The sequence below is a fragment of the Grampus griseus genome (assembly GCF_964374135.1).
Source record: "Grampus griseus genome assembly, chromosome: 2".
NCBI classification, from domain to species: Eukaryota; Metazoa; Chordata; class Mammalia; order Artiodactyla; family Delphinidae; genus Grampus; species Grampus griseus.
Window position 1 is genome coordinate 139,893,322 of NC_139018.1, and position 22,102 is coordinate 139,915,423.

The window sequence follows — 22,102 nt, forward strand, 5'->3', positions numbered from 1 at the left end:
CCTGTCAGTCCTCTCTGTCTGGGATGGCGGCAGCTAGCTACTGGACACGCGCGGGCCTGTGGCCCTAGAAGCAGCACCCGAATTAGGCGGGTGCTGGGCAGTTTTTACCTTCCATTGGCTCGGGATCTGTCACTTACCTCCGTTAAGCCAATGAGAGTCAAGCTGGGCTTAGTCCGCTCTGCAGAGAGCGGAAGCAGGCTCTCAAGGGACCACCCGCCCAGGCAGGTGGGGATGCCCGCAGCAGTCCAAGCTTAGCTCCAACCCCGCTCAGCTACTGGAGCTTCCCTCAGGGCTTTCCCACCCCCATATCCCGAGCTCTGCCTGACTGGAGGTCACTGAAAACTCTCAATACAAAGGCAGAAGTGGGCTTCCATAGTGGCACAGTGGTTAAAGAATCCACCTGCCAATGCAGGCGACACGGGTTCAAGCCCCGGTCCAGGAAGATCCCACATGCGGCGGAGCAACTAAGCCCGTGCGCCACAACTACTGAGCCTGCGCTCTACAGCCCCCGAGTTACAACTACTGAGCCCGCGTGCCTGGAGCCTGTGCTCCGCCACAAGAAAAGCCACCGCAATGAGAAGCCCGCGCACCGCAACGAAGAGTAGCCCCCGTTAGCCCCCGTTCACTGCAACTAGAGAAAGACTACACACCAAGGAAGACCCCAAAGCAGCCATAAATAAATACAGGCAGAAGTATTGAAAAGCCTAATGCATGTATTTTCATGCGACTGGATACTTTATTGATTTGCTTACATTTACCCTTTGGCCCTCTACAAGGATTAAAAAGCAATTCAGCGGGCCCTGGGGTGGGAATTCATTGGATTCCTTCCACAGAGGTGGCTGTGCTGCTGAAAAGCTGCCCACACGCTCAGCCATGCCCAGCTCCTGCTCCACGCTCTGGCCCACAGCCAGCCCTTCCTGCCCACTGACTGGGCACATATTTGAGTTCCACACACTTTTTATTAGAGGATGAGGGGTGGTCCTGCCAGCAGGCTCAGGTGAGGCTCATAGCTGGTGAGGCTCACAGCTGGGTCCTTCCCAGTGCAGGGAATCCACAGGCTGAGTTAGGACACACCTTCCCCGTTCCCAGCTGTCTAAGTAGTACAGGAAAAGTTCCCTGCTGCGTGAGGCTGGAGGCAGTGCTGGCAGAATAGGGCTGTGAACGTGGCCCCTGACTCAGAACAGAGGACATCAAAGGGCAGCTGGGCAGGAGACACCCCAGCACCCACCAGCCAAGGCCATGTCTGTCCTCGCTCCCTGTGCTGCGATAGGTAGCGTGTGTGAGGCAGGTCCTCACTTTCCATCCTGGCTGGGTCTGATAAGCCCATATTCCACTGCTTTTCCCAGACAAGCGGCGGCAGCCCTCATGACTGGGCTCTCCTTGCCCTTAGCCAGCACTGACAAGATCTCTAGCATCTCGCTCTCCATCAGGGTGCTGGCAATCTCACTCGAGGCCTCCACCATGTTCAACACCACCACAGCGCCCCGGTGCTGTAGCTCCTGGTTGGGGCTCAGAAGCAGGGCCTGCAGGATCTCCAGCCAGTGTGTGGTCTGCAGGAAACAGGGCAGCGTGACCACCGAGCATCAGGGAACCCTGGCAGGGCACTCACTCACACACCCTGGCTGGGGGCTCCTGGCCCACCTCCCCTGCCCCACCAAGAAGGGGCACTGACCACTTGGGGGATGCGGCTGCAGAGTGAGGGCCGCGTGGAGGTGAGCATGGCCAGGCCCCCAGCAGCCGCCCGCCGTAGCAGCTCGTCGTCCTCTCCACTGTACAACACCAGCAGCTTCAGCCGGTCACTGCCCGTGGCTTCAAAGAGATCCTGCACCTGTGGCCGGAAGCGGGGAGTGCACCAGGTTAGCTGGGGCAAAGGCCAGCCAGGGACAGGTACTTCTGTGTGCCTGCCTGCCATGACCGCCTCCTGGACCAACCCTCACCTCCGTGCTCATGGCCAAGTTACACATGCACTCGGTGGCTGCCCGGCGGATCATCTCATGCTCCTCAAACATGTAGCCCTCAATCATGGGCACAGCCCTTTCCTTCAGGATCTTCTGCCTGTGGGGCCAAGGGTGGAGGGTCGGCATCACCAGAGCACTGGCATCCATCACCCCCACCCCTGTTTCCCCACACAATCAAACCCGGGGCCAAGGATTTCCTTGGGCAATATCCAAAGACCCTCCTGCACCAGGGATGAAACCACCAGGCAGTGGTTTCCAGCCTTCTAACTGGGCCTAGGGAACAGCACAGGACCTTGGGAAATGCTCTGAAGCAGGAGTTAGGAGACCCAGGTGGGATGATGGCGATGCCAACACCTAACTTTCGAGCCCTCACCCTGACCCAGCACGCGGACTACCTTACTTAATCCTCGCTACAGCCCTACAGTGAAGGTGCAGGTGTGATTATCATTATTACTATTTTGCAGAGGAGGAGACTGAGGGGCCCAAGGTCACGATCAGCAGTAACAGCTAATATGTGCTGCTTGGGCACATTGCCAGGAGCCAGGCACCTATGTAGTAAATGCTTTTACACGTATTTTCTCATTTAGTCCTCCTCGCTGCTCCTCCACGAGCTAGGTACTCTAGCCACCCTATTTCACAGAGGGGGAAACTGAGGCACAGAGGGATTAAGTTACTTGTGAGGTTATACACTAATAAACAGTGAACCCAGGATTTGAACCCAGGCAGCCTGACTCCAGGGCCTGCGCTGTCATCGCCCAGTCCCTTGCTATCTCACGGGACACTGCACAAGTCACGCCTCTCAGCCTGTCTCCTCCACTGTAAGGTGCAGAGGAGTCACCATGAGGAGCAAATAAGTGAGTGACTGGCGAGTGCTTTCCACGCTGTAACGCGCTCTCCTGGGGATGGTCCAAACCATGATGCCCTGCCCAGGCCCCACATCCCAAGGGACCTTACCGGAGCCTCTCGCTGATCCCTGCCAGGTTTGTTAGAGCCATGAGTGCCTCAAAGTTCTGCAGGCCAGAGCAGTTGAGGTGCAGGAGAGAGACGAGGGGCCGGACCACCTCGTAGATCTGCGATACGCACCCACCTGTCAGGGCTATGCACCCCAGCTCCCCCAACCCCACCGGCCCTGCAGATGGGAGGGAGTCCAGCCCCAAAAAGAAACCTGCCCTTCCCACCCCCAGGGCTCAGCAAAGCTGACACTTCCCCAAGGAGGAGCCGCAGCTCGGGTCAAAGGCCATCAGGGCCCTGTGAGGGGGTGGAGGACAGGACAGCGCTGGGGCAGAAAGACACGCACCCGCTCACCGGGAAAGGTCATCTCTGGGTTGGAGGTGATGGTGAGCTTGGCAAGAGCCTGGGCTGCCTTCGTCTGCCCCACGTCAGTGCCTTCCAGGGCCAGCGGGAGCAGAGCCTGTAGGGACAAGCCCATCAGTGTCCAAGATGTGCCCGGGAACATAAGGCCCAAACCACGAGGCTCTGAGGCCCTGACTGTGCTGCCCTCACCTTTCCCCGCCATTCTCTCCCCAGGCTTGACAATGATACTCCCACTCCCACCCTCTCATCTCTCTGAGGCCTCCCAGTAAGCTACCCAAACACTTCCCGAAACAACTATTAAGGGACAGATGTGGATTGTGCCCGGCACCAGAGCCATGGAGGTCAATGACACAAGGGAAAGGAGGAGAGCTCAGGACCCTAATAGGCACAAAGTCCGGCGCTCTAAAAAGCCCCACCCACCCCACCCACCCCCGGCACCCAGCATCTCTCACTCAGCAGGAAGACACTCCTGCTGGTCGCTAATCATACTTCTCTGTCCCACACCCAACACTGATCTCTGGTGTAGCAGCCACTCAGTGATGTTTTATATGCCATCGGGAAGGAGTCTGTAAGCCCGCTTACCTTGCCCCCTCCCTGAGCAACCACGGTGCCGCGGTCCTCGAACTCCTCCACCAAAGCCAGGAAGACCCTGTGGGGAGAAGGCTGTGCTGGACGGGCCGGCCCGGGCTCTGGCAGGCAGACCCTCCACTCCTGGGCTCAACAAAAGAAGGGCGCCATGTGGGTGGCCCCCTGCTCTGAGGGGCCCACGGCACCAGGACCTGCTCCCGCTGTAGTTCCATCAGCAGCCTGGAGGCTGACGGGCTGCAGCAGGTCTGGTGTAGCTGGGGCAGGCTCACCTGGAGAGCAGCTCCCTGCAGGAACTGGTCAGCACAGGGCTCTCGGTCTTCACCATGCACGTCATGGCCGACACCACACCAGCCGCCAGCAGCTTCTTAACCCGAGCCCGCACGAAACTCGGTTTGTCCTGGGGGAGGAGGCAGCTGAGCACAGGGGCCTCGGCCGATTAGGCAGGGAAAGGGGAACGCTCCTCACGGCACAAATTGATGAGCATGAAAACAAAGGGAAGGAAACCCGCTTAAACAGAAGGCTCATCTGCTGTGGATGTCTCGGGTCAACTGGCCCCAGTGACACGGAGGCCCCCAAACCCCTCCTAGCAGCCCCCTCACCTTGGGATGCTGCTCGGGCACGTGCTGCTTGGCGTACTTGGCCAGCTCCACCATCTTGGGGTCCGGCTCCTCGTAGTCGTAGCTATTGGTGCAGTTCACCAGCGCCGAGGCCACTGCAAAGAGCACCGACCTCTCCTCGGACTGCCGGGGGCAGAGGGGCCATCAGCGGCCATCCCGGGGGGAAGAGCAGCACCGGGATAAGCGCTGCCCAGGCTTCCAGTTCTACCCTCAGCTGGACCACGTGGGCACCGCCAAGGCCCGAGGGTGGCCCCAGACTTTGGGAGCTCACACACTTGACCACCCCAACTCCTCCTAAGAGATCGTCCTTTCCGACCCTGCTGGCGCAGGCCAGTACACGCAGGCCACACAGAGCGGCCACTCGGGCTACCAGCCCCCCTCTCTGTGGGGTCACAAAAGCCATTGGCCAAGACCTGCCAAGAAAGCCCCGTAAGCTCTAACCCTAGACAGTGTCCCCGGACGACTGCAGGAACCCATGGAGCTACCTTGCTGAGCTGGAACAGAGCCTTCAGCGCAGCCTCATCCTCCACAAACTCCTCCTTCACATCGGCATCGAAGGTAAGGTAGGCCAGACCCTCCACCGCCCAGCGCCGAGTGCCCGCATCGATCTGGTCATTGCACAGCCACCTGGGGGCACGCAGGGCACAGATGACCATCAGAAAGGTGGGGGTACACCAGGACCAAGGGGGAAAAGCCAGGGGCTGGGGCATCCCCGCCACAGACAGAAGCAGTTCACGCAGCAGCGCAGGAGGGTCTGCCTGGGGGAGGACAGGGCAGTGAGGAGGCCCCACCCTCCTCTTTTGAGGTCTGGCTGACAGGTCGGGAGCCACAACAGTGCTAAATGACTCACTTTCGACACTGCTTGGCCAGTTTGAGCGTGGAGCCTTCAGCAAACTGCTTCATGCTGAAGTCCGTCCCTCCGGCCGAGCCGAGCTTACAGAGTCCCTGGTGGAAGAGGTGAGAACCAGCTGTTGGCCGAGGGACGGAGGCAGAGCAGGGCTCCTCCACAGCTGGCGTGGGCTCCCCCCCGGGCACTCTGTCAGGCTCTCTGGAGGCCATGCACACCGCCACCAGGTTACCACCTGGAGCACTGGGCAGCAAAATCACCTACTGGGGTGGCCACGTGACATGGCATCTGGTAGAGACTGACATATTGACCACCGTGCTGGCCTGGGCCCCAACCCCACCCGATCACACTGGGATTTGCTCTTTCTTTCCACGTCATAGAAGGAAGCTCTTTACAGATGGAGCTAAGATCCATGTGGGGAGAAGATGGGTACCTTGGCCCAGGCCAGGATCCTCACGGAATGGAGAAACCCAGGACTAAGTGCTCCAAGGAGGAGGACCAGCTTCCTCAAGGTGCAGGGCTGCAACAGGCTCAGGGAGGCCAGGCAGTCCCCACACCACCTGCTCCTGGGGCCGCCTGCTGGCCCAGCCTGTCCACACAGCCCTCTGACCCGCCTGCCCAGTGTGTCCTCCATCGTCTCCTCCTGGGGCCGCTCCCACTGCCCGCAGGGGGCAGCCCGGGCCGCCCTGCATTCTCAGGTGTCCTCTCTGTACGAGGCTCATCTCTCTGACCCGACCATGAGCCCTGTGGTAGTAGGAGCCAGGGCCCCTGCCTCCGGCCTCGACAAGGCCCTGCACGTCCCATACTGTCACCCAGCGTGTGCTGGTGCTGCACCCTGAGACACCAGCCAGCCCGGGGCCCCTGCCTGGCTGCCCGCTTGCCCAGCCCAGGCCCGCCCGTCTCACCACCAGCGCCCGGATGCGGATGCTGTCCTTCTCGCCACGCCTGTACAGGTCCTTCAGCAGCGAGACGCCGTTGGCCGTGATAAACGAGGCCCGCCTGGCCTTGCCGGCCGCGTGGATCAGGGCCTCCACGGCCACCAGCTGCTCCTCCTCCTGCTCCGAGGCACATAGAGCGATCACACTCTCCATGACGCCACTCAGCTCCAGGGCCCGGTTGCCGGCATCACACGGGCCCTGCAGGAGGCAGGACACCGTCTGGAGGGCCCGCAGCTTCCCAGCCAGCCCTTGGCCTTCAAACCAGCTCCTGAGGGGTACAGGGTGGCAGCTGTCACATCAAAGCCAGCATAAGGGGACTCTCCTTCCCTCCCTTCCCCTCCACTGACCGGGCATCTGCACTACTTGGGCAGCAACAGCAAGAAAAGCTGCCGGCATTCCCTGGTGGTCCAGTGGTTAGGATTCTGGGCTTTCACTGCCGGGGGGGCCTGGGTTTGATCCCTGGTTGGGGAACTAAGATTCCATAAGCTGCGTGGAGCAGTCAAAAAAAAAAAAAAAAAAAGAGAAGAAGAAGAAAAGAAAAACTGCCAATGGGAAGACGAGGACATCCTCTGGATGGCAGTCGCTGGCGTTCTTTATCGAGGCTTTCATTCGAGCCTCCCCTGATGACACGCCACCTAATGTAGGTCACTCTCACTCACACCACCCTGTTGTCTCCTTCCCTGTACGCACTAAGATCTGAACTTGTGCTGCTTATTTCCTGACTCGTCTTCTCCCAGCTGTGAGCTCCTTAAGGACTGTCATGCTGCACTGCTGTGTCAGAACGGACACACAGTAAGTGCTCAGTGAACACTACGGGCTTGAGGACATTTGTTGCGCTAGAGAACTGATTTGAGAAAGAATGTCCCTGGGGAGGTCGCTCTGGAACAAGATGTGGCCCTTGGGATCACCCTGTCTGGCCCCAGCTAGTCTTCCCCAAGGCTGCTCTCCTTGTGGGAAACCTTTCACTGCTGTCCCTCCCCAAAGAGTCAGAACTCTGGCAGGAACCCTGGCAATAGGAGGCTTCCCTCACTTGATGTAGTTTTCACAGAGTCGGTGGAAGTTCTCCCTCTCGGCATCACACTTCAGGTCATCGAAGAGCTTGCTGAGGAGAATGGAGGCGCTCATACGGCTGTTTGCTGTCACTGTGAGCTCCCCGGGCGGGTCCTGCACGGAGCCCCCCACCTCCAGAATCTTTTTCAGACCTGAAAAGACACCCTATTTAGACAGCAGAACATGAGTTCCAACCCCTATAAGCAAAGGGAAGAGGTTTCCTGGGAGATGCATGCAAAGGCAGGACCACTCTGGCACGAGGTCAGAGTGCAGACAGGCTCACAGAAGCCGGTGGGCTGGGGGCAGGCGTGGGGTCAGGCAAGGACCTCAGAAGTAAGGTCTGCATGCAGGCGCTGCCCGTGGGGGTGAATGCTGTAGGGTTTGGAGGTTCCTCATCTGTAAAACTGAAGGGGAAAACAACATCCACGCCTCACAGGATAATTGGGATAACAAGAAAAGACGAGTACCCAACAGATGGACTCAGGCTGGGACTTTGCCAACCCTTCCTAATTTATCTTTTAAGGGAAAAGAGCAGTATGGCTTTATATATTAAACTTGAAGAATATTCGCCCTGCATATAGAAGTACCATACACTCATTGAAAAAACTTCAGACACAGAAAGCTGACCCGGCCTCCCTGTTAACCTGCTCGTGGGCCCGCTCGACGTGCGTGCACGTGCACACGAACACGGCTGAAGGGGCCAATGTTCCCTAAGGGTACAGTGCAGGCCGCATGCACTTCAGTGCAGACACACGCTGGGTGCAATCCCTCCTGGAGACGAGCAGGCCCAGTTACCCAAGCAAGATGCAACACACACTTGATCTTTCTCTGTCTCTCTGTATTTATTTATCTATCTACCTACCTATTTATTTACTTATATGCCATGCCACAATGGCTTGCAGGATCTTAGTTCCCAGAGCAGTGATCGAACGCAGGCCCTCGGCAGTGAAAGCGCAGAGTCCTAACTGCTGGACCACCAGGGAATGCCCTTTCTCTCTCCTTTTAAGACTCTATCACCTACCTTGGTCAATAACCCAGAGGGTGAGGCTGTTGTTGGGGTCCTTAGGAGACTTCCGGGGCACCACTTTAATCAGGAGGGTCAGGGCACTGTCTCGGCCTTGGCCTGAGACCCCCACCTCAGTCAGTAGCTCCAAGAGGTTACTGATGAGGACCTTCAGCTCCCGGGCGGGATCTGGCAACAAGAAGACATTAGTGGGCTCTCCAGTGGCCTAGCCCCAACTTCCCCGGTAGAGAGAGGGGACCTGCAGCCTGAGCACTGGTTTCCAGCCTTCCCCGAGGTGCCCTGGCTACTTAGAACCTCAAGTAAGATACTGTCAACAAGCCGTATTCCTGAACAACCTGCGGCTGCAGCTGGCCTGGCTGGCTCAGCCCCTTCCTCTCCACGAGAGCCACACCACAGGACACAGACTTGCTTCCACTCACCCACGATGATGGCGCCTTCTTTGCCACGGAAGCCCTTCTTGACGCCTTCTTTGAGGGCATCAAACATAACCTGCAACAGGTGGCAGGCAGCCAGGGACACGGCCTGGTTTTCCACGCCCAGGATGGAGACCACCCTCCGAGTTCCCAGCACACTCAGGGTCGCCACTGTCTGGGTGGGAGAGAAGTGGGCAGAGCTTCCAGTTGGTGAAGGGCAGCCGTGGAGATCCCTAACTGGGGGTCAAAGAGGGTGGCCAGAGGGGAGAAAACATGTGGGTGAAAGAGCAGCTCCCCGTGAAAGCAAAGTGGGCCTGCTGAGGGTGAGGCCGGGGCAATGCCAGGATTATCTTGTTGGAAGGGCTTCCTAAAGAAACATTCCAGGGGACTCCCCCACTCTCTCTCTCCTCGGCTCCAATCAGAAAAGACAAGGAATACTGTGGCTCTGAAGGCAGCTGCTTTGGTTCGTGTCTCCCCAGGAAGGAGAAACATAAACCTGGACAAAGCTACCTGACTACCTGGCCCAGGGACACCTCATTCCTCCCTGATACCAACCCTGAGGTTCTGTCTACATCCTGGGGATGTGGACATACATGGAACGAACCACAAGGCCTCTACGCCCATTTCTGAGCTGGAAAAACCCCGAAGGTCTACTTGGGTCCATCCTCATTCACAACAGGGATGGGCAGGAAGGCTAGAGGAGGCAGGCGGAATTCACGTGGCTTTACCGTTCCAAGTCCTGGGAGACCCACAAATAGAGCCCGATCTTGGCCTGAAGTGTTCATAGAATGTTTCACATTTCCACCCCTGATCTAGGAACTGTGGGCTCCTCTAAAAGCAACCAAGGGTCAAGTCCCTGTTCCCTAGGTCCAGTCAGTTCAGGCAAGAACCAGAGCATGGGCTTTGTGACACTGGCCTGGGGCAGGGCTGTTCTTGTTGAACCGTCTGTGCAGGACACCCACAGTCTACACTGAGAACCATCTCAGGGTCCTGCCCTACATATCTGGTCTCGATGGTAAAGTTGCTGTGGGTCACATCACTGACCACATCAAGCACTGTGAGGACCCCTGTCCAAGGGAAATGCCAGCTTGATGGTGAGGGAAGGACAGGTGCCCTGCTCTTTGCATGCAGCTTGCTTTTACCACACGGACAACGAGGGGATCAATGACCAGGTGTCTCTGTGATCTGCCGCAGCAGAGTTCCCTGGTCCGGGAAGATCCCACATGCCGCAGAGCAGTTAAGCCCGTGTGCCACAACTACTGAGCCTGTGCTCTAGAGCCCGCAAGCCACAACTACCGAAGCCCGTGCGCCTAGAGCTCGTGCTCCGCAACAAGAGAAGCCACTGCAATGAGAAGCCCGTGCACCACAACGAAGAGTAGCCCCCTGCTCGCCGCACCTTGAGAAAGCTCATGCACAGCAACAAAGACCCAACGCAGCCAAAAATAAAATAAATGAAAAGAAAAGTGCTCAGGGTGTCAGTGGGCTGCTTTCGCTCTTTCCTGGCCGCACTTTGTCCCAAACTTTGTCAGTGATCTTTTTGTGTCATTTTAATTTTGCCTCTCGTTACATATCTCCTTATATTTTACCTTATAAGATAAGAAGCGGAAGAGTGGGTGGACAGACAGACTGACTGAGGCAGTAACTAGACCCTTCGCCCCACCCACCCGTGACTGGTGTTCAGAGCAAATGCCGACTAGCGTGCGCAGGGCCGCCAGCATCAGGTCGGGCTCTCCCGTGTCCAGCAGGCGCTGCAAAAGCTGAACCCCGTTGCTCCGGAAGATCTTCTCAGCTCCAGCATCCTCCCGGGCCAGCACCACCAGGTTCTGAGATGCCTGCGTCAAAGGAAGTGCGCATAACGTGAACACTGTACACGGCACAGGGCAGGGCGAGTAGACGCCCTGAGCTCTGGACCTCACTGCTTCCACTTAGCAGCTGAGTGACCTTGGCCATAAACTTAACCTCTGTGAACTTCAGCTTCCTCTTCTGTAAGTAGAGCAAAGAGCTTGCTCTTGGCATTGAGGGTTAGAATAAATGGAGTCCTGAGTCCCTGGCAAAGCTTGAAGGGCAGAAACAGTGCCTCAGTCACCCCTGTACACCCAACTCCTAGCACAGGACCTAAGCACCAACAAGGTGCTTCGGGAACACTGGTTCCCTCTCCCTGGCTCACACTTAGGCCCCAGGCCCTCTGAGCTCCCACCCAGGCTCTGTGAGCCCAGCTGCCCGATCTAAGGAGCGACGTGCAGCAGGCCAGGCCAGCAGGGGCTCCCAGGGCCAACATCAGCACACAGGGGAGTTCAGCTCCCATTCACACAGTTCCATACCTTTTGCTTTTTCTCAGTGCCTTTTTCTTGTGGGTCCAATAATATCTGAAACATCTGCTCCACTTTGGCATCCGTCGAAGACATGTAACTCACCTATGACAAATCAGCAAAGCATGGGAGGAACTGCCTCTCTTGACTGGAGACAACACATTCCCTCTTTGTTCTCTCCGGCTCCTCCCAGGGCCTGGCTCCTGACTCCGGGAGGCACAGAAGGATGCCTGGGCTTAGGCCTCGCACCAAGCTACCTTGGGCAGGAAGAGACTTGCCTGGCAGCTTCTCCCAAACTCCCCGCAGCTGTTTTCTTCTCTGAGCTATTTCCCACTTGGGCAGCACTGATGTTGAAGGCAGGGCCATTCAGAAGGGGTGGCGTCCTGTTAGCCATGAGGCAACCCACTCCCAGGGGGGCCATGTACGTTGTGGCAGCCTGGGTGCACTGCCCGTGGCGCTGAACCAGTATTTATACCTCCTGCAAGGGAGCCAGCAAGTCACGAGGTAGCTGCTGACACGCCTTTTAAGTCAAGGATTCTCTTTTTGATGTTTTTAAAAAAATAATCTGAATGACCAAGCTCATCCTAGGCCCTCTCCCTCCCTAGGGTCCTGGGCATGGACAGCAGCACATGCCTAGCATGTGTGCCGCTCCCCGCTTCCCCTCCTGCAGCCATGGCAGATGTGGTGCATGGCACAACACGTTCTCCTAGACCCAGGCAACCTGCTTCCTAATCTTTCTCAACACAGGATTCTAAGCAGCCCCAGCTGATCAGACAGAGCTGACACTGAGAGTAAAATAGTCTGCTTTCCCAGGTCTCAACCTTTTGATAAGGTGTTTGCCATATTACTTGCTTCCACTGGGTCAGAATTTTAACACCAAATTATCTAGCTAATTCAAGCTTGATAATAGTTCATGACAATCTTTAGATTATTTTCTCCTAAATTAATTTTTAAATATGTGTATCACACAATGTCTATTTAAAAAAACAACCAAATGAAGCAAAATCTCTTTTGAAAAGCCCTCTCGATCCTATTCCTTTCCCTAGCAGTCACAGTCATCATTTTGATGCACGTCTTTTAAAATATTTTTCTTTGTGTTTACATACCCAACTGTACCCATGGAAAAAAACATGGTATTATTTTGAGTGCATTTGGTGGGGGGGGGGATCATTTTAACATAAACGGTATTATACTATACGTTATTATATGTTTTGCTTTTTTTTCACTTAACAAGTGTCAGCTTTCCACGTCCATATGTGTTGATCTGCCTATTCTTAGCAACTACTGCATAGGAGTCTGTAGTAAGGATGTCACTCAGTTTATTTAGCCATTCCCCTACTGCTGGGCATTTAAGCAAGTTCCAATTTTTCATTACTACAAACAAGGCTGAAACAAACAAACACACACCTGCTTGTGTACACAGGCAAGGCTTCTCTAGGGGAGATAGCAAGAAGTAAACATACTGAATCACAGGACATGCTCATTTAAAATTTTAAGAGATATGCTAGGGAGATGCAAGAGGGAAGAGATATGGGAATATATGTATATGTATAATTGATTCACTTTGTTATAAAGCATAAACTAACACAACACTGTAAAGCAATTATACTCCAAAGATATGCTAAAGGACTCTGCAAAGGAGCTGTACCAATTTATACCCCCTCCAGCAGTCATGAACGAGCCTACGTCCTCCCGCAACCTCACCCCTTAAATGTGTCTCCCTCCTTCTAGCAATGCGTACAAACTTTAAATGTTTGCCAAACAGACCATCAAAAAGAACAGCACCTTGCTGTTCTTTTAATTTGCTTTTACGTAACCACTGGCAAGGCTGAACATCATTCTATAAGGTCATTTGCCATCAGCATCCCCCTTCCAGAGAACTGTGTTTACACACGTGATCCAGATCCATTTATCAGTGCCCCTCTACCACTGGTCAATGCCTCGCTCTCTCAATTACTCACACACCTTCTCCTGAATCTGGCCCGCGATGTTCCGCAGGGCCTCCTGGAAAACTTTGTTCTTGGGCTCCAGGCTCACACATCTCTGCAGGTCAAGGACGGCCTGGTCGAGGCGGCCTAGCTTCTCTAGGGCTTGGCTCCGCCGGTACAGTGCTTTGACATCCCCACCGTCCTTTTCAATGGCTGAGCACAAACAGGAGCTCTATCAGCACCCATGAGGCCACCATCTCCAGGCAAGAGCAGCAGGGAAAGATCTCGAGGGGCAGAGGAAGGTGGGGGGACGGATGTGGGGCTCAGTACTTCAGCCTCAGGAAAGGTGAGGGTAGCTGCGGAAAAGGAAATGCCCCAGGAAGTGGGAAAGAAAAAAGGCAGATGTGTTTCAGGGGTGAAAGGAGGAGGAGAAAGTGACGGTGCAGTGGTCCCAGAATCCTTGCCCACCCCAGAAGTCCCACAGCTCCACACAAGGGCCACATTCCCCTACCTTTGGATGCCTCGGTTTCTGCTTTGTCGTAATCTTCCTGTAAGAGAAGAACAGGCCTGAGAGGCTGGTCATCTCCTTTCTCGGGCACAACTGGGCAACAAAGTTGTTTTCCTTAGTCACCAGGTTCCCCCACCACCTAGAGACCCAAAAGACGTGTAACAAGTGTGGGTGGCCTGAGAAGGCGAATGTCCAGTCGGGGCTCAAGCAGCGGCGAGGTGCGCCAACAGGGGTCCGGGCTGGCTAGGGGAAGAGCAGCCGGCTCGCTCACCAGCTTGAGGTGGCAGGCGGCCCGGTTCCGGTGCAGAATGGCCTGGTCCTGGGGCGTTGCGCCCAGACCCAGGGCTTGGGTGTAGGCCGTCAAGGCGCCTTCGTAGTCCCCGCATTTGAACAGCTCGTTGCCATCCTTCCTCAACTGTTCCACTGAGCTGGCCTGTGGAGGGAAGGGGTGGAAACGTCCGAGGTGGGCTCAGGGTGAGCCGGGGAGCTAGGGGCAGAGGAGCCTGGGGGTCGCGGGTGGGTCCCATGGAGGGCCAAGATTGAGGGAGAAGGAGGCCCGAGAATGGTCAGAGCAGGTGCGAAGTGGTGATGGCGCAGGGAGATGGGTACGCACCCCGGGGTCGGCGGGCCGGGGCTCGGGGGTCCCTGGACCACTCACGGTCATCGCGCAGCAGACGTCCCGAGCGCGCGCAGGCGCAGTCTCCGGAGAGGGGTGGGTCTAGGCTCAGGAATCCGCTGTCGGCTGCCCCGCCCCAGTCTTGCGTCGAGGCGGTGGTAGAAAAGGGGCGGGGCCAAGGGGAGAGCACGCCGGGAAGAGGGGCAGGACGCTCGGCCCGGGTCCGCAGGCGCAGAGAAGCCCCAGGCGCGCTTAGTCTGTTCCCGCTGAGACCGGCAGGGGGCGCGCGGCGGAGGGCGAGAGGGGCGCCCGTGGCTGCTCAGGTCTGGTCCCGGCCCAGGTCCCGGCCCAGATCTCGGCCCCGGCCCCGACCGCGGCAGAAATGCACGAGGTCTGCAGTCATCAGGGCCACGAGCAGCAGTCTGTAAAGGCCCAATGCTAGAAGCGGGCCCGGGCCCCTATGGGAGAGGGGAGACTATCAGGATGCTGGCCCAAGCCGCGCTCTTGCTACTGCAGCCTGTGGGTTAGAGCCCCTGAGAGTCAGGAGAAAGCCCAGAACTCCCTACCCAGAAAAGTGTAGAATTTGAAAATACAAATTCAGGGAGCTCACAGGTACCCGGAAGCCATCTGTGGACAGATTCAGGATTGAAAACCCCGACTATAACACGTGTAATCCAGAATACAAGATCCTCTCAGTATTGACACCCGTCCCACCCCACCCACCACACAACACCTACAATGACTCCCTGTCACCTGCTTTCACAGCCCCCTGAACTTTTCCTTCGCAGATTTGTTTGTAATCATGTATTTACGCGATTTTATGTTTGAGATCTGTCCCTCCACTGGTCTGTAAGCTACAAGCCTCCCACTCCAGAAATTAGGAACAGAGCCTCAGGTACTGGAACACCCCGTCAGTGTGCCAGTGGCTCTGGGGCTGGAGTTCTCACCTGAAGACGGGAGGAGGCGGAAGGGCAGAGAGATTGACCTGGTGCAAGGCCTCAAATTCAGACCGAGTGCAGCAGGAGCCCCCTTCAGCCTGCAGGTGGCAGCAGTAGGCTTCCTCCGGGGTATCAGAGAGCCGAGGACAGAAGAAACCGGGGTAGCGACGGCCATCAGCATCCCAGGAGGTCTGGCACAAGTGGGGATGGTGGGCCAAAGCTGAAAGGAGGGGCAAGAGGGCTGGAGACAGGCAGGAATGATCTACCCACACCCCACTCCACCTCTTTTGGAGAATAAAAGGGATCAACCATTATCAGAAGGGCAGGCTTCCTTCCTCCCCACAAGCTCCCCACAGTAGCCTATACCTTGCTAAAAGAGTAGGGTACTGGAGGGGGGGGCTGGGCAGAGGAGAGTGCTGTACCTGAGAGAGAGGTCGGCTGGGCAAGCGTCATCCAGCTGAAGACCAGCAGTAGCCCCACAGACAGGCCTGTCAGCAAAGGGCCTGGCCTCCTCTGGAAGCCCATGAGAGGTCACCTCCACCTCAGCCCTGGCCCTATAAATCCCAACATCTCTATTTCTAAGCCATGGCTGCAGGCAGTAAGGAAGTAAAATCAAAGCCCCAAAGCACCGTAAACACAAACCTGAAGCTTCTCTGTCGCAGACCTCTAGAGAGAGCTGAAGGTGACTGAGTTTCTATCTTCTATTGGAAAATGGGAGGATTGTGGCTCCAAGCTGCCTAAGGTTCTCTAAGCTGAAGGGGAAAAGGCTCAGAAGGCTAGAACACCAAATGAGGAATGAGAGAGAAGTTGAGCCACTAGCCTGAAGAACAGACAAGCATTAAGAACCAAATATGTTTTTCTCTATACACTCTAAACTTTCAGGCTGCCATGGAAGCCATGGGAATTCTGATTGTTCCACTTCAGGCCCCAGAGACCTCAGTTCCAGCGTTTGGAGCTTCCCTCTCTAACTTCTGCGTCATGGCAACCACCAAGACTAGCTGAAAAGCAAGCGTGAGTGCTCTCATTAACTTTTCCCCTGAGCCCTCATTGACCCCAGCTACCAACCAAAGTATAAAATCTACCAATCTGACTGGAGTATACTTAGCAACCAGCCAACCCCATTTCACAAGAAAATCTCTTCCAGGGTCTCCAGGTCTCTCTTACCAAACCTCATACTTCATAGATGCTGTCTGCTGAGACAGGGAATTTCTCGAGAAGGCCAGAGGCCACCAGCCAGCAGTGTTGTGTTGTTCCAGTGTCCAGTGAGGCCTAACAACGTCATGCTCCCAGAACAGCAGTGACAACACTCATAAGGGGCCCACAGCAGTGCCTGGGAACTGAAGCAGGAACCCTCACGGCACAAGAAAGAAATGCAGATTTTGTTCCCAGCGCCTGACAGCAAAGAAGACAGTTCCTGCAGAACCAACACGGCTGCCTGGGAGCCTAAGTCTGAAACAGTTAGGGAGGGCTCCCAGTGCAGGCTCCAATTTCCAGAAGGTTAAGCACTAGGGTCTTCTGGCCCCAAAGGTGAGGCTCCCATGCCCATAGCAACCAGGCCATTCTTGCAGGGAGAACTATTTTTATAAATTTATTTATTTTATTTTATTTTATTTTTGGCTGCGTTGGATCTTCGTTGCTGCGCGCGGGCTTTCTTTAGTTGCAGCGAGCGGGGGCTACTCTTTGTTGCGGTGCATGGGCTTCTCATTGGGGTGGCTTCTCTTGTTCCGGAGCACGGGCTCTAGGAATGCAGGCTTCAGTAGTTGTAGCACGCAGGCTCAGTAGTTGTGGCTCGCAGACTCTAGAGTGCAGGCTCAGCAGCTGTGGCACATGGGCTTAGTTGCTACGCGGCATGTGGGATCTTCCCGGACCAGGGCTCGAACCCATGTCCCCTGCATTGGCAGGCGGATTCTTAACCACTGCGGCCACCAGGGACGCACAAGAACTATTTTTAGAGCGCTTTGAGAATTTTCAGAGCATTGACAGCTTGAAAATTGTTTTTCCATGGCGGGAGAGGACCCTCCTGGGAGAAGCTGTCTCTGGTCCAGAGGCTAGGTGAATTGCCCTTCCTCCAAGTTACCAGTCCCCTGTGCCTTCCTGCCCTGGACACACTGTGAGGCTGCTGTCTTATGTCTTGTGTATTTTCCTCCTTCCGCCAGGATGTGGGTTCCCAGAGCCAGGCCATATTCTTCTTGCACCCTCAGCAAAGCCCACTTAACCAGGGGCTGCGATATTGAGGGCAGCTTCCCACACCCAAGGCCCTCACGTCAACCCCAGAGAAACTCTTCTGGGCCAGACTCCACAATCCTCGGGCCTCCGCGGCGCTAGGCGGCGCTGTGGAAGCTCGGTCCACGCTCCCCGGGATCCTGGGACCGAGGTCGCCGGCCCCAACCGCGCGATGGGCTCCGAGGCGGCCCAGCTGTTGGAGGCGGCTGACTTCGCGGCTCGGAAGCACCAATGGCAGCGGCGGAAGGACCCCGAAGGGACCCCCTACATCAATCACCCTATCGGTGGGCGCGCCGCCGGGGGAGCAACGGCTGTAGCATCTAGGGGGTGGGGACCGGAAAGGGAACCGGAGGGCGTGCACCTCATCGAGCACCTAGTCCGTACCAGTCCTTGTGCCAGGCACTGTTCGTGACGCACCACAACCTGGGGCGGTAGGCATGATTGTTCCCTTTGTACAGTGAACATCCAAAGAAGAGCAAAGGACTTCCCCAAGGTCACCCAGCTAGTGAGGGGCCACATCTGGCTCTACAAAACCCACAACACGCCGCCCTGGGACTCCCTTCTGTCTGACTTCCTGCTTTGCCCCGTCAGGTGTGGCTCGTATCCTGACCCACGAGGCAGGAATCTCTGACATTGTGGTGTTACAGGTAACTTTCCTCCTCTGCTAGGAGGCTGGGGTGCGGGTCAGGGGCCCCATTCAGCTCTGGGTTCCCCTTGGCAGGCGTCAGAGGACTGAATGAGAGCCTGTCCCCAGGCAGCCCTGCTCCATGACACGGTGGAGGACACAGACACCACCCTGGATGAGGTGGAGCTGCACTTCGGGGCACAAGTGCGGCGTCTGGTGGAGGAGGTAACAGATGACAAGACTCTGCCCAAGCTGGAGAGAAAGCGGCTGCAGGTGGAGCAGGCACCCCACAGCAGCCCCGGGGCTAAACTGGTGAAGCTGGCAGACAAACTGTACAATCTGAGGGACCTGAATCGCTGCACCCCAGAGGGTATGCTCCTCCACCTGCTCTGAGGGGACGGGGAGGGGTATCCACCTTCTGAAGGCACAGCTTGGTCACTTCCCCTGAAAAAAAGCCCGGGTGTCCTTGTTAATTCCCTAGACTAATCTTAGTAGACCACTCTGATCTTCTTTCATACACTAGAAATGCAGTACCTGGGCAAGGGGGAAGTTTTCAGAACAAATCCGTCCATCAGGAACTCATCTCACAGCCCTGCACCAAGCCCTCCAGGAAGTGGGCAAAATCCAATGCCTTCCTGGACGTCAACATGAGCAGTTTTCTGTCCATTCTTATGCAGGATGGTCCGAACACCGAGTCCAGGAATACTTCGAGTGGGCAGCACAGGTGGTGAAGGGGCTTCAGGGGACAAACCAACAGCTGGAAGACGCTCTAAAGCAGCTGTTTAAGGAGCGGGGGCTGACGCTCTGAGCAGTATTTGGAGCCATCCAGTGGCACAGACTCCATCCTTGCCCAGGCCAGAGAAGAGTCATACTTCAGCCTTTCGGTGCCTCCCGAGCTTCCTCCCTGGTTCACTCAGCCCAGGTATTAGAGACCAAATACACGTGTCCTTTCTCACTCTGAAGATCTGCCAACTAAGCTGAGCCCCAGATTGTGGGATGATGTGCCCCACCCATTTCTAATGCATTCACTGCCCTTCTCCAGGCCTTGGGTCTGATTGCATGGTGGGATCTCTGGCCCCTCAGGGACTTGGGCTTATATATAAACGCTAGTTCAAAAGTCATTATGCAAAATAAAACATTTGGATAAAGGTCTGAGTTGCTGCTGCTCCTTCTCCAGCCTCCCCATTGGGGAAACGATGGGGGGAGGGGGGGATACCTGCCCTTCAGTAGGGCAGGGTTCCAACTGTGTGCCCCTGGGACAGATCCCTCAGGTTGAGGGCCTCAACCCCTCGGAGACTGGCTTCCTTATCAGTAAGATAGGTTGTGTAATTATCAGGGCTGGATTATGTGACGTGCCTGACACACAGGTATTCAAAAATTGGTAGGCTTCCTCATTAAGAAAGTTGGATGGGTTGACAGATACATTGGAAAGGAGTGCCAACCTGCTTACGGGCAGCTCTTGCTGAGCACGGGAGAGTCCCCAGAAGCAACACGATAGGGCCGGTGGGGGACCGCGGGTCCCTCAAACCCCGGGTTGCAACGGAAACTTGCCGAAGTTTGCATCCCACCCCCAGTTTCCCCTTCATCACATCTCGGGTTCCTTTGGTTGCTAAGCGACAGGAACTTCCGGGCGCTTCGGGAAGTGGCCCGGGAACTGACCCACCCTTGGAGCCCGGCGGTGGGCGGGATCTGGGCGAGGGGGCGGAGCTTTTCAAGGTGTCCGCCTGAAGGGATCCCCAACTGATCGGTTTTTTGGTCGGTGCTGAGAAGCTGAGGCCTATTAGCCCACTTGAAAAGGGTACATCTGTGAGGAAGAGGAGGTTGTTAGGTCAAAGGCCACTTCGTGGTCACGAGGTGCTTGATGTTTTACAAAACCTTTTCACAGGTGTTACCTCATCTGTTCTTTATAATAAGCAGATGAGATAGGCAGGGTAGGGATTGTTCTCATTTTACTGAGATGAAATATGAAGCTCTCGGAGATGAGAAGACTTGTTAATGATCAACAAGACCAGAATCCCTCTTTTTGCCACACTGCTGGGCCTTTTTAACCAGACAAAAATGACCACAATTGAGGTTAGCTCCAACCACGCTGGACATAGTAAAGATCAAGACTGAAGAGGCTAGTGGATCTGGATTATGAGTCTGGCCTCCCTAGATAACCTGTTTGATCTGAGCCAATAGAGTGGATTTTTTTTATTCAATAATTTTTAAAAATAATCAGAGACTTTTGGAAAAGTTGGAAGTACAACATAAGTAACTTTTTCACCTGAACCATTTGAGATTAACTTGCTGACCTGATGGCCTATCACCCCTAAGTACTTTAGTATTTGGACAAAGAAATTCTCCTGCATAAACCAAACTACAACCGTCAACATCAGGAAATTAATGTTAATACCTTACTACCCTAACTCTCTGATTATAGGGGGCTTAGTTTGGCTTTTGCTGGGCTGGGAATCAAAAGGTTTACTTCCAGCCTAGAATTAGAATGACAACAAAGAGATTCCTGGCCACTCCAAGGATCTGTCCTCAACTGGTCTCCATTTCTCTGGAGCTGCATGGCCTCGTCTTCTGTTCATGGCTGTAGCTGTTCTCTCCATTCTTAGTCAAAGGAGATTTCCTCTTGTTTTGAGTATGACCATGTTTTTACATTAAAAATATATATATATTTATTTTGGCCACTCCGGGTCTTACTTGCGGCATGTGATTGGGATCCAGTTCCCCAACCAGGGATCAAACCCAGGCTCCTGCATTGGGAGCACGGAGTCTTAACCACTGGACCACCAGGGAAGTCCCTTGCTTTTCCCTGTTTCATATTTTGTTTAGCATTCTTAGGCATTAGGAGTTGAGGGGGCAGCAGTACAGGTGTGCTTACTCATCTAGTTTGAATGCAAGTCCCCAGGCATTCTGACAAGAAAACCTGTCTTTCCCCCACTGAGCTTCTCAGGCCTCCACACCCAATGCTGTGTCTTACATCTTCATCCCTGTCATGTTCCAAATGCCAAGGAGGCCTCATCCCCAACCCCACATAGGCTTCCTGTGCCTAGGCTACCTAATTTCAGAGTTCTTTCCTTCCAGATTTATTCTCAACTAGGGAGGTCTAAGTCAGGAGCCAAAATGGATGGACACTCTGCAGCACTTGGTCCTGGCAACTATTATGATCAAATCAGATTTCCCACTGACCCTAAGTAAAATTGAGGTTTGCTGTGAAGGATCTGGTCTCTCATCTATCTTTTTTTTTTTTTTTTTCTACGAGAATTGCTCCTTGAAGTGTTTGTATGCATTTTTGTTAGGGAGAAACAAAAATTTAGTTCAGAGATCTCTTTTGGATGGTTAGCCTCATTCCTACCACCCAGACTATGATTTCCTTTCTCTGTGAGGGCCTGAGTGTCATTAGCTAACCACAGTGACAAGAGAGTGCGGTAAGGTCAATTTCAGGTAAAGATGCCACTCTCTCCACACAGCTCATACCCATCCCCTAGGCAAGCCAAATCAGGGCACTGTGTGGGCCTGGCCCACCCTGCTTGGGGGGACTCAGCTCTTACAGTTTGAGCCTGCCTTTCTCTTCATGGTTCCAGCTGGCCATACAGCCCTCCCTTCTTCATGGAAACAGTATGATTCTATGGATGGAGAATTGCAGAGAGGAACAGAATCCTATCCATTTCCAGTGGCTGAAGTTGCTTCTGTTATGTCCTGGTTCCTTTTTTTTTTTTTTTTTTGCTGTACGCGGGCCTCTCACCGTTGTGGCCTCTCCCGTTGTGGAGCACAGGCTCCAGACATGGCTCACAGGCCCAGCCGCTCCGCGGCATGTGGGATCCTCCCGGACCAGGGCACGAACCCACGTCCCCTGCATTGGCAGGCGGACTCTCTACCACTGCGCCACCAGGGAAGCCCCCCCCCCCTTTTTTTTTTAATGTGTTTTATGTCACTGAAAATTGATTTGTTCAATAACCTGGTATCGATATTGCATACTGGAAAGAACATTTAATTGGCTTTGCCACTGACATAGGTGAGTTCATGTAACCTCTGTGGGTCTCAGTTCCTCATTATTAAAATGAGAGGGTTGGACTAAATGGCCTCTATGTGCCCTTCTAGAACTAACATCATACATGTTTGTAATTGAAGAGAAATTCCGTATTACTTAATAGAGGATCTTGCATTGAAAGCAGGCCCTGTTGGGGCAAAGGGTGTCTGCCCCCTGGGCTCACT

The 22,102-nt window shown here is 54.9% G+C and overlaps 2 protein-coding genes across 3 annotated transcripts; one reads left to right on the forward strand and one right to left on the reverse strand.

The window, feature by feature from the left end:
- Positions 1 to 713: 713 nt before the first annotated feature.
- UNC45A (unc-45 myosin chaperone A) lies at positions 714 to 14,267 on the reverse strand. Of its 2 annotated transcripts, none has more exons than XM_082648392.1 (20): positions 14,153 to 14,267; positions 13,766 to 13,927; positions 13,498 to 13,534; positions 13,024 to 13,199; positions 11,071 to 11,163; positions 10,414 to 10,581; positions 8,756 to 8,924; positions 8,334 to 8,504; positions 7,293 to 7,464; positions 6,230 to 6,530; positions 5,328 to 5,422; positions 4,963 to 5,104; positions 4,460 to 4,600; positions 4,130 to 4,257; positions 3,855 to 3,921; positions 3,256 to 3,369; positions 2,913 to 3,028; positions 1,938 to 2,055; positions 1,673 to 1,828; positions 714 to 1,550 (listed from the first exon to the last, which is right to left on the reverse strand). In XM_082648392.1, exons 1-20 carry the CDS (start codon positions 14,156 to 14,158, stop codon positions 1,293 to 1,295), a joined length of 2,790 nt encoding a protein of 929 aa, XP_082504518.1. In that variant the 5' UTR covers positions 14,159 to 14,267; the 3' UTR covers positions 714 to 1,292. The 2 variants fall into 2 exon arrangements, with proteins under 2 accessions (XP_082504518.1, XP_082504517.1); XM_082648391.1 differs by having other exon boundaries at positions 14,108 to 14,185.
- Positions 14,268 to 17,416: 3,149 nt separating this feature from the next.
- Positions 17,417 to 19,034, forward strand: HDDC3 (HD domain containing 3). Its single transcript, XM_082648325.1, has 4 exons — positions 17,417 to 17,555; positions 17,863 to 17,918; positions 18,026 to 18,266; positions 18,574 to 19,034. Exons 1-4 carry the CDS (start codon positions 17,444 to 17,446, stop codon positions 18,702 to 18,704), a joined length of 540 nt encoding a protein of 179 aa, XP_082504451.1. The 5' UTR covers positions 17,417 to 17,443; the 3' UTR covers positions 18,705 to 19,034.
- Positions 19,035 to 22,102: the final 3,068 nt, after the last annotated feature.